At 36.5% G+C, this 13787-nt stretch overlaps 1 protein-coding gene across 1 annotated transcript in view; it reads right to left on the reverse strand.

Moving 5' to 3' along the window:
- Window positions 1–13787, reverse strand: part of XPO4 (exportin 4) — a 78743-nt gene that overhangs the window by 53622 nt on the left and 11334 nt on the right. Inside the window, exons 2-4 of the mRNA XM_026708951.2 lie at window positions 11630–11735; window positions 9697–9838; window positions 7727–7865 (exon numbers count right to left, since the gene is read on the reverse strand). Coding sequence (XP_026564736.1) covers window positions 7727–7865; window positions 9697–9838; window positions 11630–11735 — 387 coding nt within the window. The remainder of the gene's footprint in view (window positions 1–7726; window positions 7866–9696; window positions 9839–11629; window positions 11736–13787) is intronic.

Consider the following 13787-nt stretch of genomic DNA (forward strand, 5'->3'; position numbering starts at 1 on the left):
GACGGCCAAAAAATTTGCTTTTAACGAATGCAACTCATGGTGCAAATTTAATGAGCAAGTACAGAGAGATCCTCATTCCAGTTAAGGGTGAACCTATATAACTAGTCTACTGCCTCTCTTAACAGAAATGTTATGAGTTCTACCACATGAACAAATCATATACTCAAACAATAACCCTGGTCTGACAACATAAAATATTTCTCTTGTTTGGAGAGTGGATTATCTCTTAGAATAGCCTGGCACTTATCCCAGTTGGGTAGTTATAAAAGTCTGCCACGCTTAAAAGAGACTTTCAGCTGCTCTAACAGGAGATCAATCAGAATGTGCTAAAAGAGATTAACTGGGCAATCAGATACTCAGTGGAAGTTAAGCAGTCTTAGACAATCATTGTTTTTTTTTCTTTTAAAAAACCTTTTAATAAACTCCCTCTTAAAGCTACTTCCCCATTAAAAACTGAAGCAAACAAAAACTACAGCAATGCACTGAAAAATAGACAGCATTGTGAATATTTCTGTATATTGTTGCATTCTTATAAAGGATAGTTCATGTCTTTAAAAAAGAATTTCATTTAAATTTGAAAAAATTAAAGTTCTAATGAATGTTAGAATGGATTTCACACTTGTGACTGGGCGGTCGGTGGAAAACGTGCACCAGTATTTGAGTGTGCTTAGGTTACAGGGGATGAAAGGATATAAGAGTTCAAAGAGTTCAGGAAAATATAGAGGCTAGTATACACCTGTCCAAAACTTAGAAACTGATCAGAGAATAAATTTCAGAGCTAAAACTGTTGTGTCTGCATCAAGCATTTGTGCTTCAGTCATCAGCATAAAAAAGAACATTTGATTTAGAGTATACCACCTGCCTGTTAAAAAAAAATAACTCTGGAAACTTTGGAATCCATTAGGATGATTTTACCCTTTTTCTATGCAGGAGAAAATATATTTACCTTTATATCTATAGAAACAGCAAAAGAATAATGCACTTTAGGCAAAGAGGTCTCACAGTTGTGTTTTCCTAGCCTATCGAGTTAATCCAACTGTCTTAAACCATTCTCCGATACTGCCAAGATGATTTATAGGGCTGCTGTTCTTCTTAAATGCTTCTGTGAAATCCATATTGTCAGTGTTAACTGATGCCTAAGAAGACAGGAAGTATTTGATAACATCCTTCAAGAGATACTTATAACAGTGGGAGGAAGCAGGCACAGTGCCACCATACAACTGCTAGTAATGAAAGCAAAATGAAATCAAAACAATCTCTAGAACAGCTACCTCAGAAGTGACTTTAATTTCTTGTCCTTGAACAACCTCTATTAAAGAAAAGGTACTAAAATTCACCTTAGGTATAACAAAAGCAGAGGCTAACAAATAAAAACATACTCTGAATGATACATAACACGCTTACCACTAATGATTATTTGTGTTAGCCATTGCAAGATATTTGAGGTCACTCTAACTAGAATGTTATCACGTTCTTTTTCAGACTCCTTTTGGAGTAATGTTATGCAATACGTTGAATTACTTGGAAAAACCAAATGTTTTAGGAGATAGAAATCTATTTCAACTGACAATAAAAAGGATGGATGTCAGAGATGTAAGATTTAGCAATTTTTGAGCCAATTATGTATTTTGGTAATCAAAAAAATGTCGCATTATCTTTCCTTTTTGAAAAATTTTTTTGGAGAGGCTTGGCAAACACTGAAATCATAGTTTTCCCTTTTAAAATTATTAAATGAGATGAACTTGAAATATATTTGTAAACATATTTCTTTTTTATGTTTTTCTTCATTATTTTTTGTCCTTTTTATCTCATGTGTGGTGAAATATTCATTTTTATTTTATGTATATTTGTTTGAAAATAACAATATATTTTTTAGAAAGGATAAATTGGAACGTAAAAGGTACTGAAAAAAGTGCTGAAAAAAAAACTTTACAATCAATGTCCACATCTACAATCTTTGCAGTGTTCCTCAGTTATATGATTATTGTCAGTATATGTGTTCTATGACTGACCTGTATTTCCTGCCCCCACTTGCCAAGTGGGTAGATTGGAGAGAAAGGAATTACAAGCGAGTAAGTAATGGACAATACACATCAAGTGGGTAATAAACATCAAAAGCAATGTGGTGGAACCAGCAGCTAGGAGGGGTTTATGTAGGAGATGACTAGGCTAAGCATGAGGGAAGGTTCAAGAGTTACATCAGTTTAGGGTCCCTTCACACCCACAAGAGATCTAAATCCAGCCCTCCTTGAATTCCGCTGACTTTTATCTATTGCCAATTTGTCTTGGCCATTATTAGTTCGGATTCTTGTTTAGAGATAATATGGAATAAACTGATACTCATTTGAACAACCCTGGTTCCTGATTTCTTGCACCTGACAGGTCAGGAGCCATGAGTGTACTATGCAAACAACCCTCTATACTCTGCACTGTGCCTGCTTACTCTCTTGTAATCACTTCTCCAATCGCTCTGTTGTGTGAGAAGGAAACGAATCAGGCACAGAAGAGATTGTCTATAGAAATTCCTTGTGTCTTTTTCTCACCCCCAATGAAAACTGATAATAAAGCATCATTGTTTAAACATTGTTAACCACAATCACCAAATTAGCACATACTTGACTACTTAGATTTTCAAGAACTGTCTTCAATGCACAGTATTGAGTACAGAGCTAATTTATCCTTTGTGGTGCACTTCTGGATAACGCTTCCTTTTTTTCTAAGCTTGAAACTACTACTAATTAATTTAATTGCTAGCCCTAAGGAACATTTTCTATCCATAGCCCCCCATAATATTATTAAGCTGTTCTAAAATATAAAATCAGAAGCTGCATTCTTATCATTTATTCCTATAAAACATATTTTAACTGAATTTTTAAAAGGTGATATTTTGGATTTGGGATACTAGTTTAGTACAACATTTATGTAACCAACTTTTTCTGAATCTTCAGAAGTGATTTGTGTTATATTAAATGTAATTAGAATAAAGGGTATCTGTATTGCTCCTTCTTTTGGCATGCAAATAATTTAACAGTTTTTGAAAGATCTGAAGAAATCCTGTTCTTTGCAATCACTTTAATATTTTTTTAACTTTTTAATTTTTAAAAACTTTCTTGGGTTTTATCTTATAGCCAAAAACAAACTCTGCATGTCTAATTGCAAAACATACAAAAAAAGATAACAATGCAAAGACTTAAAGACTAGTGGTGTCAAATATAAACCAGGGATGAGGATATATTAGTGTCTTCTTATATTTCTTTTGGGGTTTGCTCTGTCATGTGTAGGGTAAAGATGGAAATGTGATCCATTTTAAAATTCATGCCATTTTTAATGATCAGCTAATTTACCCAACTGTTATTTTGCATAGCTCATGGTAAATATGTTTAACTTTCTTCAATGGAGACTTCCAGGCATATATAACTCAGTGAACACATTAGGTGCAACATAAGTGACACCATCGTGACTCCTGTCCCTGTCCTATTGTCCCCATTTATTTGTACCTACCGTATTTCCCCATGTATAAGCACCCCCTTTGTATAAGCCACCCCCCCAATTTTTGGACTGTGAAGTTTTGAAAAAAATATTTTATTAGAGAAACAAGTTATGAAGAAAGAAAATTTACAAAGAAACAAAATTCGACGTCTAGATCTACAACTTCGGTCATGACGCCGAAAGCGGTGCGGGCGACGCTAGCAATCCCACGCATCGGAACGAGAGTAGGAACGAAGCATTCAGGCCGATGCCTAGCGTATGCATTTCTATCGTGTACTCGCACTCGTAATCGTATCATCACGTACAATTTTTACAAAAAAGTATAGCATACTGCTGGAAAACCAGTTTATTCCTACTTTATTATTTTATGCATTTTTCACGTATAAAAAGTGTACCTGCTTTGTATATGCCACCCCCCTACTTTTTGGGCTTGAAAATTTTGGAAAAAAGGGGTGGCTTATACATGGGGAAATACGGTATTTCCTGTGTTCTTACTTATGTTTATACTTATGCCTATTATCTTGTAAGGGATTGACAAATCAAATCAAATTAAATTAAATAAATAAACAAACACTTGACAAGTTGGTGAACAGACTATTTTGTATATTAATATGAGGCAGCTCCACCAGCAGCTGAAAGTTCACACAGCCATATTATCTCCCTCCCCCCATCTCTCCGTCTCCACCCCCTCTCACACACACACTCACTCACTCACTCACTCACTCACTTACACACACACACACACACACACACACACACACACTGAAGCGGCACTCCAGGTCTCAGAATGGGGAATCTTTCCAAATAGCCAAAGCAGAAAGGAGAGTTCTGTACTGAGGTCCAGCACCAATGAGCTGCAGGCATTTGTGGTTAAGTGGAATTCATTCCACATACATTTCCTCAGCATCTTGGAGTCAGTGGTGGAAAACATGAATTAAGAAGACTAAAATTAGTAATTGGCTTTTTAGCAGAAGCTCTGTCCATCAGAGACCAATGTTAACTATACTGGGAAAAGGTACTAAAAGTATGGAATCAGTTCCTTGAGATAAAATCATGCTCTATGAGTTGTACCTGACTCACTGAATAACTAAAACATTTACACTTTTCTAAGGGTAGATTACTATTTACTAAATACAGAGAGTCCTCGATTTACAACAGTTCATTTAGTGACTGTTCAAAGTTACAACGGCACTGAAAATGATGGCTCATGACCATTTTTCACAGTTATGACCATTGCAACTTCCCAATGGTCACGGGATTTACATTCAAATGCTTGACAACTGGCTCATATTTATGACGGTTGCAGTGTTCAGGAGTCATTTTGTGACCTTCTGACAAGCAAAGTCAATGGAGAACTCAGATTCACTTAACAACCATGTTACTAATTTTATTGACTGCAGTGATGCACTTAACAAATGTGGCAAGGCAAGGCGTAAAATGGGACAAATTCACTTAACAAATTTTTCACTTAACAACATCAATTTTGGGGTCAATTGTGGTTGTAAGTTGAGGACTACCTGTACCATTGGTTAAATATAAAAGCAGATTGTCAAGGAGAAAATATACGTAGTTGCTAAGAGTCAACACAATTTGATGGTACATAATATCAACCAATCAACTGTACAAAATAGGACTGTTACTAAGGGATCATAAACATGCAGCCTGCACTAGGCCTTAGCACTATCAAATTTAACTCAATCAAATGTTAAAACAGGTTGCTCAGCTTCAACTCTAAGAAAGTGGGTAGCATTACACTATGGCAGAAGAGATAATTCTTCTGAGATGTAGGAACTCAGTAATTATTAACTCTTAGCCCTATAAAATTGTTGTGAGGATAAAATGGTAAGGAAGGAACTATGTATGTCATCTTGGGTTTACAGAATAAAAAGTTGACACGTGAAGGTAAATGTACAATAGAAATATCCCATACTTGGCAATAATGTAGTAAGTCTTTGTAAATAATATTCCAGAGCATGTGTAGAATGGAACCGTTTTCTAAGTGTTGAAAAGCAAAGTTATTATTTTGATTGATATCTGAAAACTCACATGGGAGCATAATACAGATTTCGAGCTGAATAACCTGAAAACTAATAGTTTCCCTTGGTCAGAATGCAAATAGAAGACAGGAGAAAACTGCTAAGTTTGAATTATTTTTGCTAATAATTCATAAGTTGTAATTGTATGAATACCAAACTTGTCCTTATCTTCCAATGAGATTTAATAACTTCAAGTAGTCACTGGGAAATGTTTAAACTAATCAAATGGCTCACAAATACTCAATGTATATTTATTAAAATAAGGTTGAAGTTGTCAATCATTACAGGTAAAGGATTTTACTAATATCTGTACATTTCGTAGCATCGTGACATGTGTTGTGCTATTCTTAGACTTTTTTTTTTTTGCTGCTATACACATAGCATTGGTTTCATTTTATTGCAGATAGATAAGCTCGCTCGGACTATTCTGTTTTAGCTACCAAAGGTTTTAGCAAGCAGTACAGATAACTCCTTTCCAGAGTGGAACATTTTCTGGCACAGCATATGGAATTGGAACTAACGGCGCAAGTGGAAATAAGGTGCTGGAATTCTATTTACAGCTTCATGAGAGGGTGGAGGATATTTCCTCATTGGCTTCTAAAAATGTAACATGAGTAAGTTTTATATTGCCATCTTCAGTTTGGAGTCGGCAAACACCCCTTCTACCCAGCCCTACCACTTCCCCAGGGAATGGAAAAGGTCTTTCCTCAGACCATTCCAACAGCTGACTTACAGACAGAACACAGCTAGGAACAGATGTAAACCAAACCAAATGCAAAGAACATCTCTGACAACCTCAACATTTATCTGGATATCTAGAAAAACTTAGAACTAAAACAAATTTCCTGATAGTTAGAACAATTAATCAGTGGAACGACTTGCCTTCAGAAGTTGTGGATGCTCCAACACTGGATGTTTTAAAGACGAGATTGGACAACCATTTATCTGAAATGGTATAGGGTTTCCTCCCTGAGCAGGGGGGTTGGACTAGAACAGTGGTTGCCAACCAGTGGGCTGGGGACCATTAGTGGTTCACGAGAAAATTTTGATGGTCTGCAGATAAATGTCATCCCCAAAGCACCCCCCCAAAACAATTAAACCAGGCTGCGCAGGAACACAAGGCTGTGCCGCCCACATGGCCCACAGGAACACAAGGCTTGCATCGCTTGCTTTGTGAACAACATGAGGTAGTGAAGGGAGGGGGGGAAAGGGCAGAGGGGGGAACTTGCCCACGTGCCCCACACGCCTGGCCTGGCCACCTGGCTGCTTCTTTCCGCTTCTTTCTTCTTCTGCTTTTGGCTGCACGCAAAGAAAGTAGCAAAAGTCTTTCTTTCTCTCCCCCAAACTCCGCCAGAAATGAGTCTTTGGGACCCTGCTGGGAATCCTGCTCCAAGAGGCTGCGCCGGCGTGACAAGTCTCACAAAGACTCATTTCTGGCAGTTTGAGGGAAAGAAAGACTTCTGCTGCTTCCTTTGCATGAAGCCAAAAGTCTCTCTTGCTACCCCCCACCGCCCAGAACAGAGCTGGAGACAGTATCCTGCGATCCCCCAAATAAAGAATGATTGGTTGGTAGGAAAACAGGGTGGGGAATTTTCCTCCAGACTTTTTTTGTGATTTTCCCAGGATCTAAAACTTAAAATTATGATTTTGGTGGTCTCTGAAGTCCAAAAGGTTGACAAGCCCTGGACTAGAAGACCTCCAAGATCCCTTCCAACTCTGTTATTCTACCTACCACTTAATAATTTGACTGGGATATCAAAAATATATGAGACTCAAAAACAATTTATGCTGTAATTAAGGAGCAAAATTGAATCCAAGCATAGCAATGCCATTGGTGTCGGAATAACAGAATGTAATTTATTGCTATACTTCAATTGATAAATATATTGTACAGCTGCCTATCCTTTTTACCTTTTAATGGCAAACTTTACCCCCTGAGCAGCTTAGGCCTGATCTACTCCTAGAGCAGAATGGGGAATCTCTTTGAATTAATGCCCTTTTCCTCAACTCTTTACTTCCAACTGTGTTGTGACTGTGACCTGAGAATGCTCAATGGACACAGCAATTCCAGCAGATTTGGAAGACAGAAGCATAGAGGGAGATTTAAATTATTCCTGAAAGTAAATAAGTAGTATAATGACAGAAAAAAAAATGTCCAGGAAGATGTAAAGAAGGATGTGTTTTTAAACATGATAACTTACCACTGTGGGATTGCCGCTGCTTATCAACTGACTGACTTCATGAAAAATGCTCTTGCATTCAATTGATTTGTCTAAAGACCCTCGTTTCACTATTACTGCTACTGCTAACAATATCTGTTCCCGTACATATTTCTGGAGGCTGCAAAATAAAATATAAAATATATTCAGCACTGATCAAAATGACATAATTGTTTGCAAAGCAAAAATACACAAACTCTTCTTAGTTGTACTGCTTTTAGAAAGCAGGAATGACTGGGCTGATTAGCTATAAAATTCTCTTGTCTTCTGTTGTTGCCTTACGGTTTTTCTTATAAGCTAGGAAGAAGGAATCTCTGGCATGTGCGTAGGATGTGGCCTGGCCTGCCAGCCTTTTAATTTAGGTTTCAGCATCCTCACTGTCCTAGCATTTAATTTTTCTCTGTGTGGAAGTAAACAATTCCCCTTAGAGGCAGAATTTATGAAAAGGGGAAAGCCCCATCTTCTGACATCTTTGGGCAGATTCCTCTCCTGATCCGGAAGCTGAGGAAAATTCTGATGAACACAGAAAAAGTAATCACTTGCTGAATATTTAAGGGAAGGCGGAACAACTGGTTCTTTTACTCAGAGAGGTTGAAGGCAATGAATAAATGTCAGACTGGTATTTCCTTACCTCAAATACTACCTATCCTCCTAAGCATAGGAGGCTATTGGGGGAGGGGGAGGCAGAGGGAGTCTTTGGGACAGATTCAGGTCATATCCTGCAGCATCCCGTGTTACATCTCCCACTGTAATTGGCACAGCTCGTATATACATAGCACAGTTTTTACTTTTATTTATTAAATTGTTATATAGTGACTGTGGCTGTTTACAACAGTTTTTTTTTAATCTGGCTGAATTAAATTCCAAAATCAGTTTATTTGGATCAAGAAATAGATTCAGCCCTGATGTTAGCTATTTTTCTTATTGGTTTTCAAATGTACTTTTAGACTTAGTGAATGGTTTTAATGTTTTCATTCACAGCAGTTATAGTTGAAACTGCAGTCTGTAGCCAGCAACAGATTTCGCTTTCAGACTTACATTAAAATACTTAACAAACATTATCTTGGAAGATTAATCATATGTATTGAAATTAAAAAATGGAATTAGGTTATAAAACTTTAGCAACTGGGGGATATGTTTACTTTAGCAGCCTATTTATCTTTAGTTTGTTAAAACAGTTTTCTGGATCCTTTTGCTTACCACCTGCAGAAATGCTGGGGAGGCAGCTATCTGTTTTCCTAATAAAGGAAACCATGTAAATATCCTGCACTTAATAATATTTTGCAAATTGCCATCTTCTTTCTCTGAGAAGCCTACAATATCTATGAGATGGAGAGGCATATGTTAATTACTCATGTACCCTAACCCATGTTTTATGTAAGACTAAGAAGATAACTTTACTTAAAGACAAGGATCTTTCTCATTTCTTCTTCTTCTTCTCTCCTTTAAGCTGCATCATTCAAAGCTTTTACAGAGCAATCAATGAACAGCAAAAACCCAATAAGCAAAACTTCCAGGAGGGTATGACTACCCCGTTACTTTTAGACTGGCCCTATCAAGAGTGAAACATCCCTCCTAATTTACACCCACTTCTAGAAGAATCTCAGAGGTCCCAAACAACCACCACCAACTTCTAACATGTACGTGAACATAAGAAGTTCTTATATATCACATATACCATGTGGTCTGTATTCCAATTAATATTGTCTCTGGAATCATCCTAGATGTCTCTCTGTTACATTTGACATCATGTTTTAAACTGGACGTCTCAGGGACAGAAACTCCCCCCTTGTATATGCAACACTGACTCCACCAGTTATGTTTTCTTTGGCCATGAAAACAGAAGCCAATTCATTATGTGGATTTTATCAATCTCAATTGGAAAGCATCTAATTTTTAAAGTTGTTATTCAAGAAACTATACAAATGTTTTAAACCATGCTCTGTACTTACTTTGGCCTTTGTAAGACATATGTTAAAAGGAATGTTCGTAGTGATTCTATACTGCTTTTTTCCAACAGAATCCATTCTCGTACAACTGCTTCCATTATCGCTGTGGCGGCTTGAAAAAGGACATAGTCCACTTTACTAGTTTCTGTTAAAGAAATGCACGTTTATAAACTCATAATCCATAGACAAAAGCTTGAAACACATATCACCAATGAAAAATATTATTTTAATTTTATTTTTACTTTTTATTTTTACTTTTGTCTGAAATTCTAGGCTGGATTTTAGGACATACCTTTTTCTAAAGGGTTCATAGCAATTATAAACCTGTCCTTTACAACATTCAAACACAGATATATATATTTCAACAGATATTTTAAAAATACATAAAAATACATAAATCAACAGCAAAAACAAGTTACCGAAACACTAGCATCAGCAAGTTAAAATTAGAAGTAAGTAAATATTAGGCATAAATAAGTGTTAAACCCAAAGTGATATTTAAAATGGTCACACATTAATGCAAAAAGCAGACATTTTTAGAAACAATTCTCCCAGTGAAATCCAGTGGTGACATGAAAATATTCCATAATATTTTGCTGTCCTCCCATTCAGTGTATCAACACCATCCTAGCCACAATCATATACCCAAGCCACTAAAAGGATGATGCTGTTGTGCTCAACTCACTAGCAAGAAAACAGAAAACAGCAATCTGAAAACAGAAGATTCTATCCCACTACTGCATAAGCTGTTCCTAAGAAGCACGTATACCAGGGGTGTCAAAATGGCAGTCCACAGGCTGGATGCATCATGTGTAGGCCACACCCACCCCAGCTCTGTGAAGGGAAATGTCACGAAACGTCACGTGACGGCAATGTGACACTGTGAGTTTGACACCCGTGATGTACACCATTGTCTTGATCAACCTTGCCATTAACATTTTTCTATTATTAGTATTTTTGGATGCTTTTGTAACACCTTCCCTAGACATTTCTATTTGGTAACGACACTTCTTCAATTAAAACCAAATAAAATAGTTCTACAAGTATTCCTCATTTAATGACTGCTGTTGGGGCTGGCAAGTCCAATGCTAATCGAAGTGATCATTAAGTGAAACATCACGTGACTACACCTGACTCAACGATGTCAGCTTCACTGCAGTTGTTAAGCAAATCATCCATAGCTATTAAACACAATGTCACATGACTGCGACATGCTACTACTACCTGTTTGTTTTCCAATTGATTTTGCTTGTCAGAAGCCAGCTGTGAGGGTCACAAATAGAAATCATGTGACCATAGGATGACATCATATATAAGCGCCAGTTGCAATGTGCACAAAACATGATCATATGATTATAAGGACCTTGCAATGGCATTAAGTTTAAGGACAAATTGTAAACCTACTTTTTCAGTGCTGTTGTAAGTTCAAATGATTGCTGAATGAGCCAGCTGTTAACTGAAGACTACCTGTATTCTTTTAAACTTTATCTGGCTATTTATTAAGCTTTCCTTATTAACATTAATTTCTAACAAAGGTATAATCTATCCAGTTTGGTTTTGTGATATATTAAACACTGCAAAATCATTCTGTGTTTGATTCATCAAAAAGAAAGCAAGTAATATTTTAAATTGCTGTAGTTTCTGCAGAAAAGCATAAATTAATTGTCATAGCTCTTAAAATGGTGTAAGGATAGTTTCTGGAATCAGCTGTATTTGTATATTTGAATCAAACATCTTAGCCAAATTTATGTAAAACCAAGACTCACTAGGATGAATGAGGGTTATTTTCAAGTTAACAGTGCTTAATATATGCATCTCTAAATCCAATAGACACTGCTAGAAAAAAAAAACAATATTCACACATATATCCTTAACCTGTTTTAGAAAGCTACATGATTATGAATTAATGGTACTCTGATTGAAACATAGGACTTACCTAAAATATGTTTGCAAACTGCAAACGGCGATTTTGATTTTCTAAATGATAAAAATATGTGTTCGGCGTGCTGACGTTGTTCATTATTGACCATGGAGGGTGGTGCCTACAGAGAAATAAAGACTCTTTCTAACTATGGAATATGGAAAATTGCCATTTCTTATTTGAGTATATATCACAATAAAAAATCCTTTACTTTCATCTATAAATACGCTGAATTAAGGTAGCACTGAGGCAGTGGTAATAATAAAGTAGCAACTAATTAGTAAATCACCTTCATCACTTCTTAGATCATTAAAGTATTCTATTCCAACCTGTTTATTTATTTAGCGTATGGCACGTGTTAGCCAGGGATCACCAAGGTGATTTGGTGCTTTTGCGAAAGGAATTTTTACAGGCGGTATTATCTTTACCCGCGGGACGCCTGAATGCCAGTAGGCAGTTGGTGGAGGCTCATTTCTTGTCCCTCCACAGTTTATTCACCCATGGGAACTGAGCCGCTGAGCTGCCGACCTCAGCGGTGGGGAGGCCCAGCATCTTACCACATGAGCCACCACGGCCCCCAAGCCACCTGTTAATCCAATCCAGTCTATACTATGTAATTAGCACCACTTGATATGACAGTATAATAGGACAACTATATTTGGCTTACAAACTCTGGATGACAGTTCGCAATAAAGAAATGAATACAGAAATGGTAACTCTTAGCTAGATGGAAATCTAGCACATGTGGATTTTTGCAGATCAGATGATATTGATTTGTATAGTCATCCGTTTTGCAAATGTGACTTTGGAAGATGAAAACAGGATTAAAACCAAGAAACAACCAAATGAAAACAATAATGTGCAAAGAGTAAAGAACAACATCCCTAGAAAGGTTGGTATAATCTCCAATAACAAGTAATAATATATATAATGGTAATTCTATGATGTGGTTTTCAATAGTACCCTGAAGATGTGTTCAAATGAATTATTTAGTTGCATTCATCAAATCATCCTATTACTGTTTTTCTCCTGTGTGGATGCCATCCCAATGTGTAGATTTTCTCAGAAATTCCTACCAGAATAGACATGTAGAGCATTCTGAGGCTTAAAGCCTATACATCTGATGGATACCCAAACTAGGGAAAGTTATTCTATCGAGATTTTTCCAATATTTCATAGAAAAGGTAATGAAATGCCAATTTAAATGTGAAAAAAAGCTCTTACCAATTCCAATATTATGTATCTTCTTACTGATAAAGAATGTTGGATCAGTTACCAATGTATTTGTTATATTATGACATACTAATTTATGAAGACAAATTGCCTACAGTGTGATCATGACTGTGATAGGATATTTTTTTATTAGCATTTCTCAAAGCTGATAAGCAACGAAATAAGATATATCAATAAATCATAGTTCTACAAATAAACTTATTCTTACCAGTAGCATGCAAATAATTAGGACAGTCTGTCGTTTTCCTGTATACAAAATGGCACACGTTCAAATTAACTTCATTTATGTAAAAATACTGGAATAGGTGGCTCTACTTCTTCCCAGGAAGAAACTAAAAATTAGAAACCTGAATTTTCAAGCACTGTAGTGTAGTAGCATGCTGCCCTCTAGTGCAATTCCAGCACTGATTCAGAATAAAAGCAAGATTGCTCATATTGAGTTTTATTAATTAGAATCACTAAAAAGATAAAGTCCCCTTTGAGTTATATTCAATTTCTGGCAAATGCCATATATACAGTTTTAGCAAGGATGCTGTTTGCCACTCCCTTCTTCCAGGATTTTTAGCCTTTGGTTTCAAGTGGTTACCCCAACCAAACATGGCCAACATGGTTTAGCTTCTAAAATCAGACATAACCGGAGAGGTACTGCCATCTGTTGGCATGAAATAAAAGTTGGGGTGTAATGTAAGTTACGTCGAGGCCAACTCACTACAAAGATCAAAATACTTTTCCAACATAAGTTCCAAGTGGTAGAATAAGTACGAAGTCCAGAAAAAGCTTTCATAAATAAATGGTAGAGATAAGAGTCTCATGAATCCCTCAAGATATATTTCATTAACTGTAAGACTCTTATGCAAAAGGTCCTTATCTTTCTCTCCCTTATCCAGCCAACATCTTCTTCTCTCACCTATTATTTCATGGAATATGTACATGACATTGG

The sequence above is a fragment of the Pseudonaja textilis genome, chromosome 7 (genome assembly GCF_049901715.1).
Source record: "Pseudonaja textilis isolate UNSWEBS1 chromosome 7, rPseTex1.2, whole genome shotgun sequence".
In the NCBI taxonomy this organism is placed as follows: domain Eukaryota; kingdom Metazoa; phylum Chordata; class Lepidosauria; order Squamata; family Elapidae; genus Pseudonaja; species Pseudonaja textilis.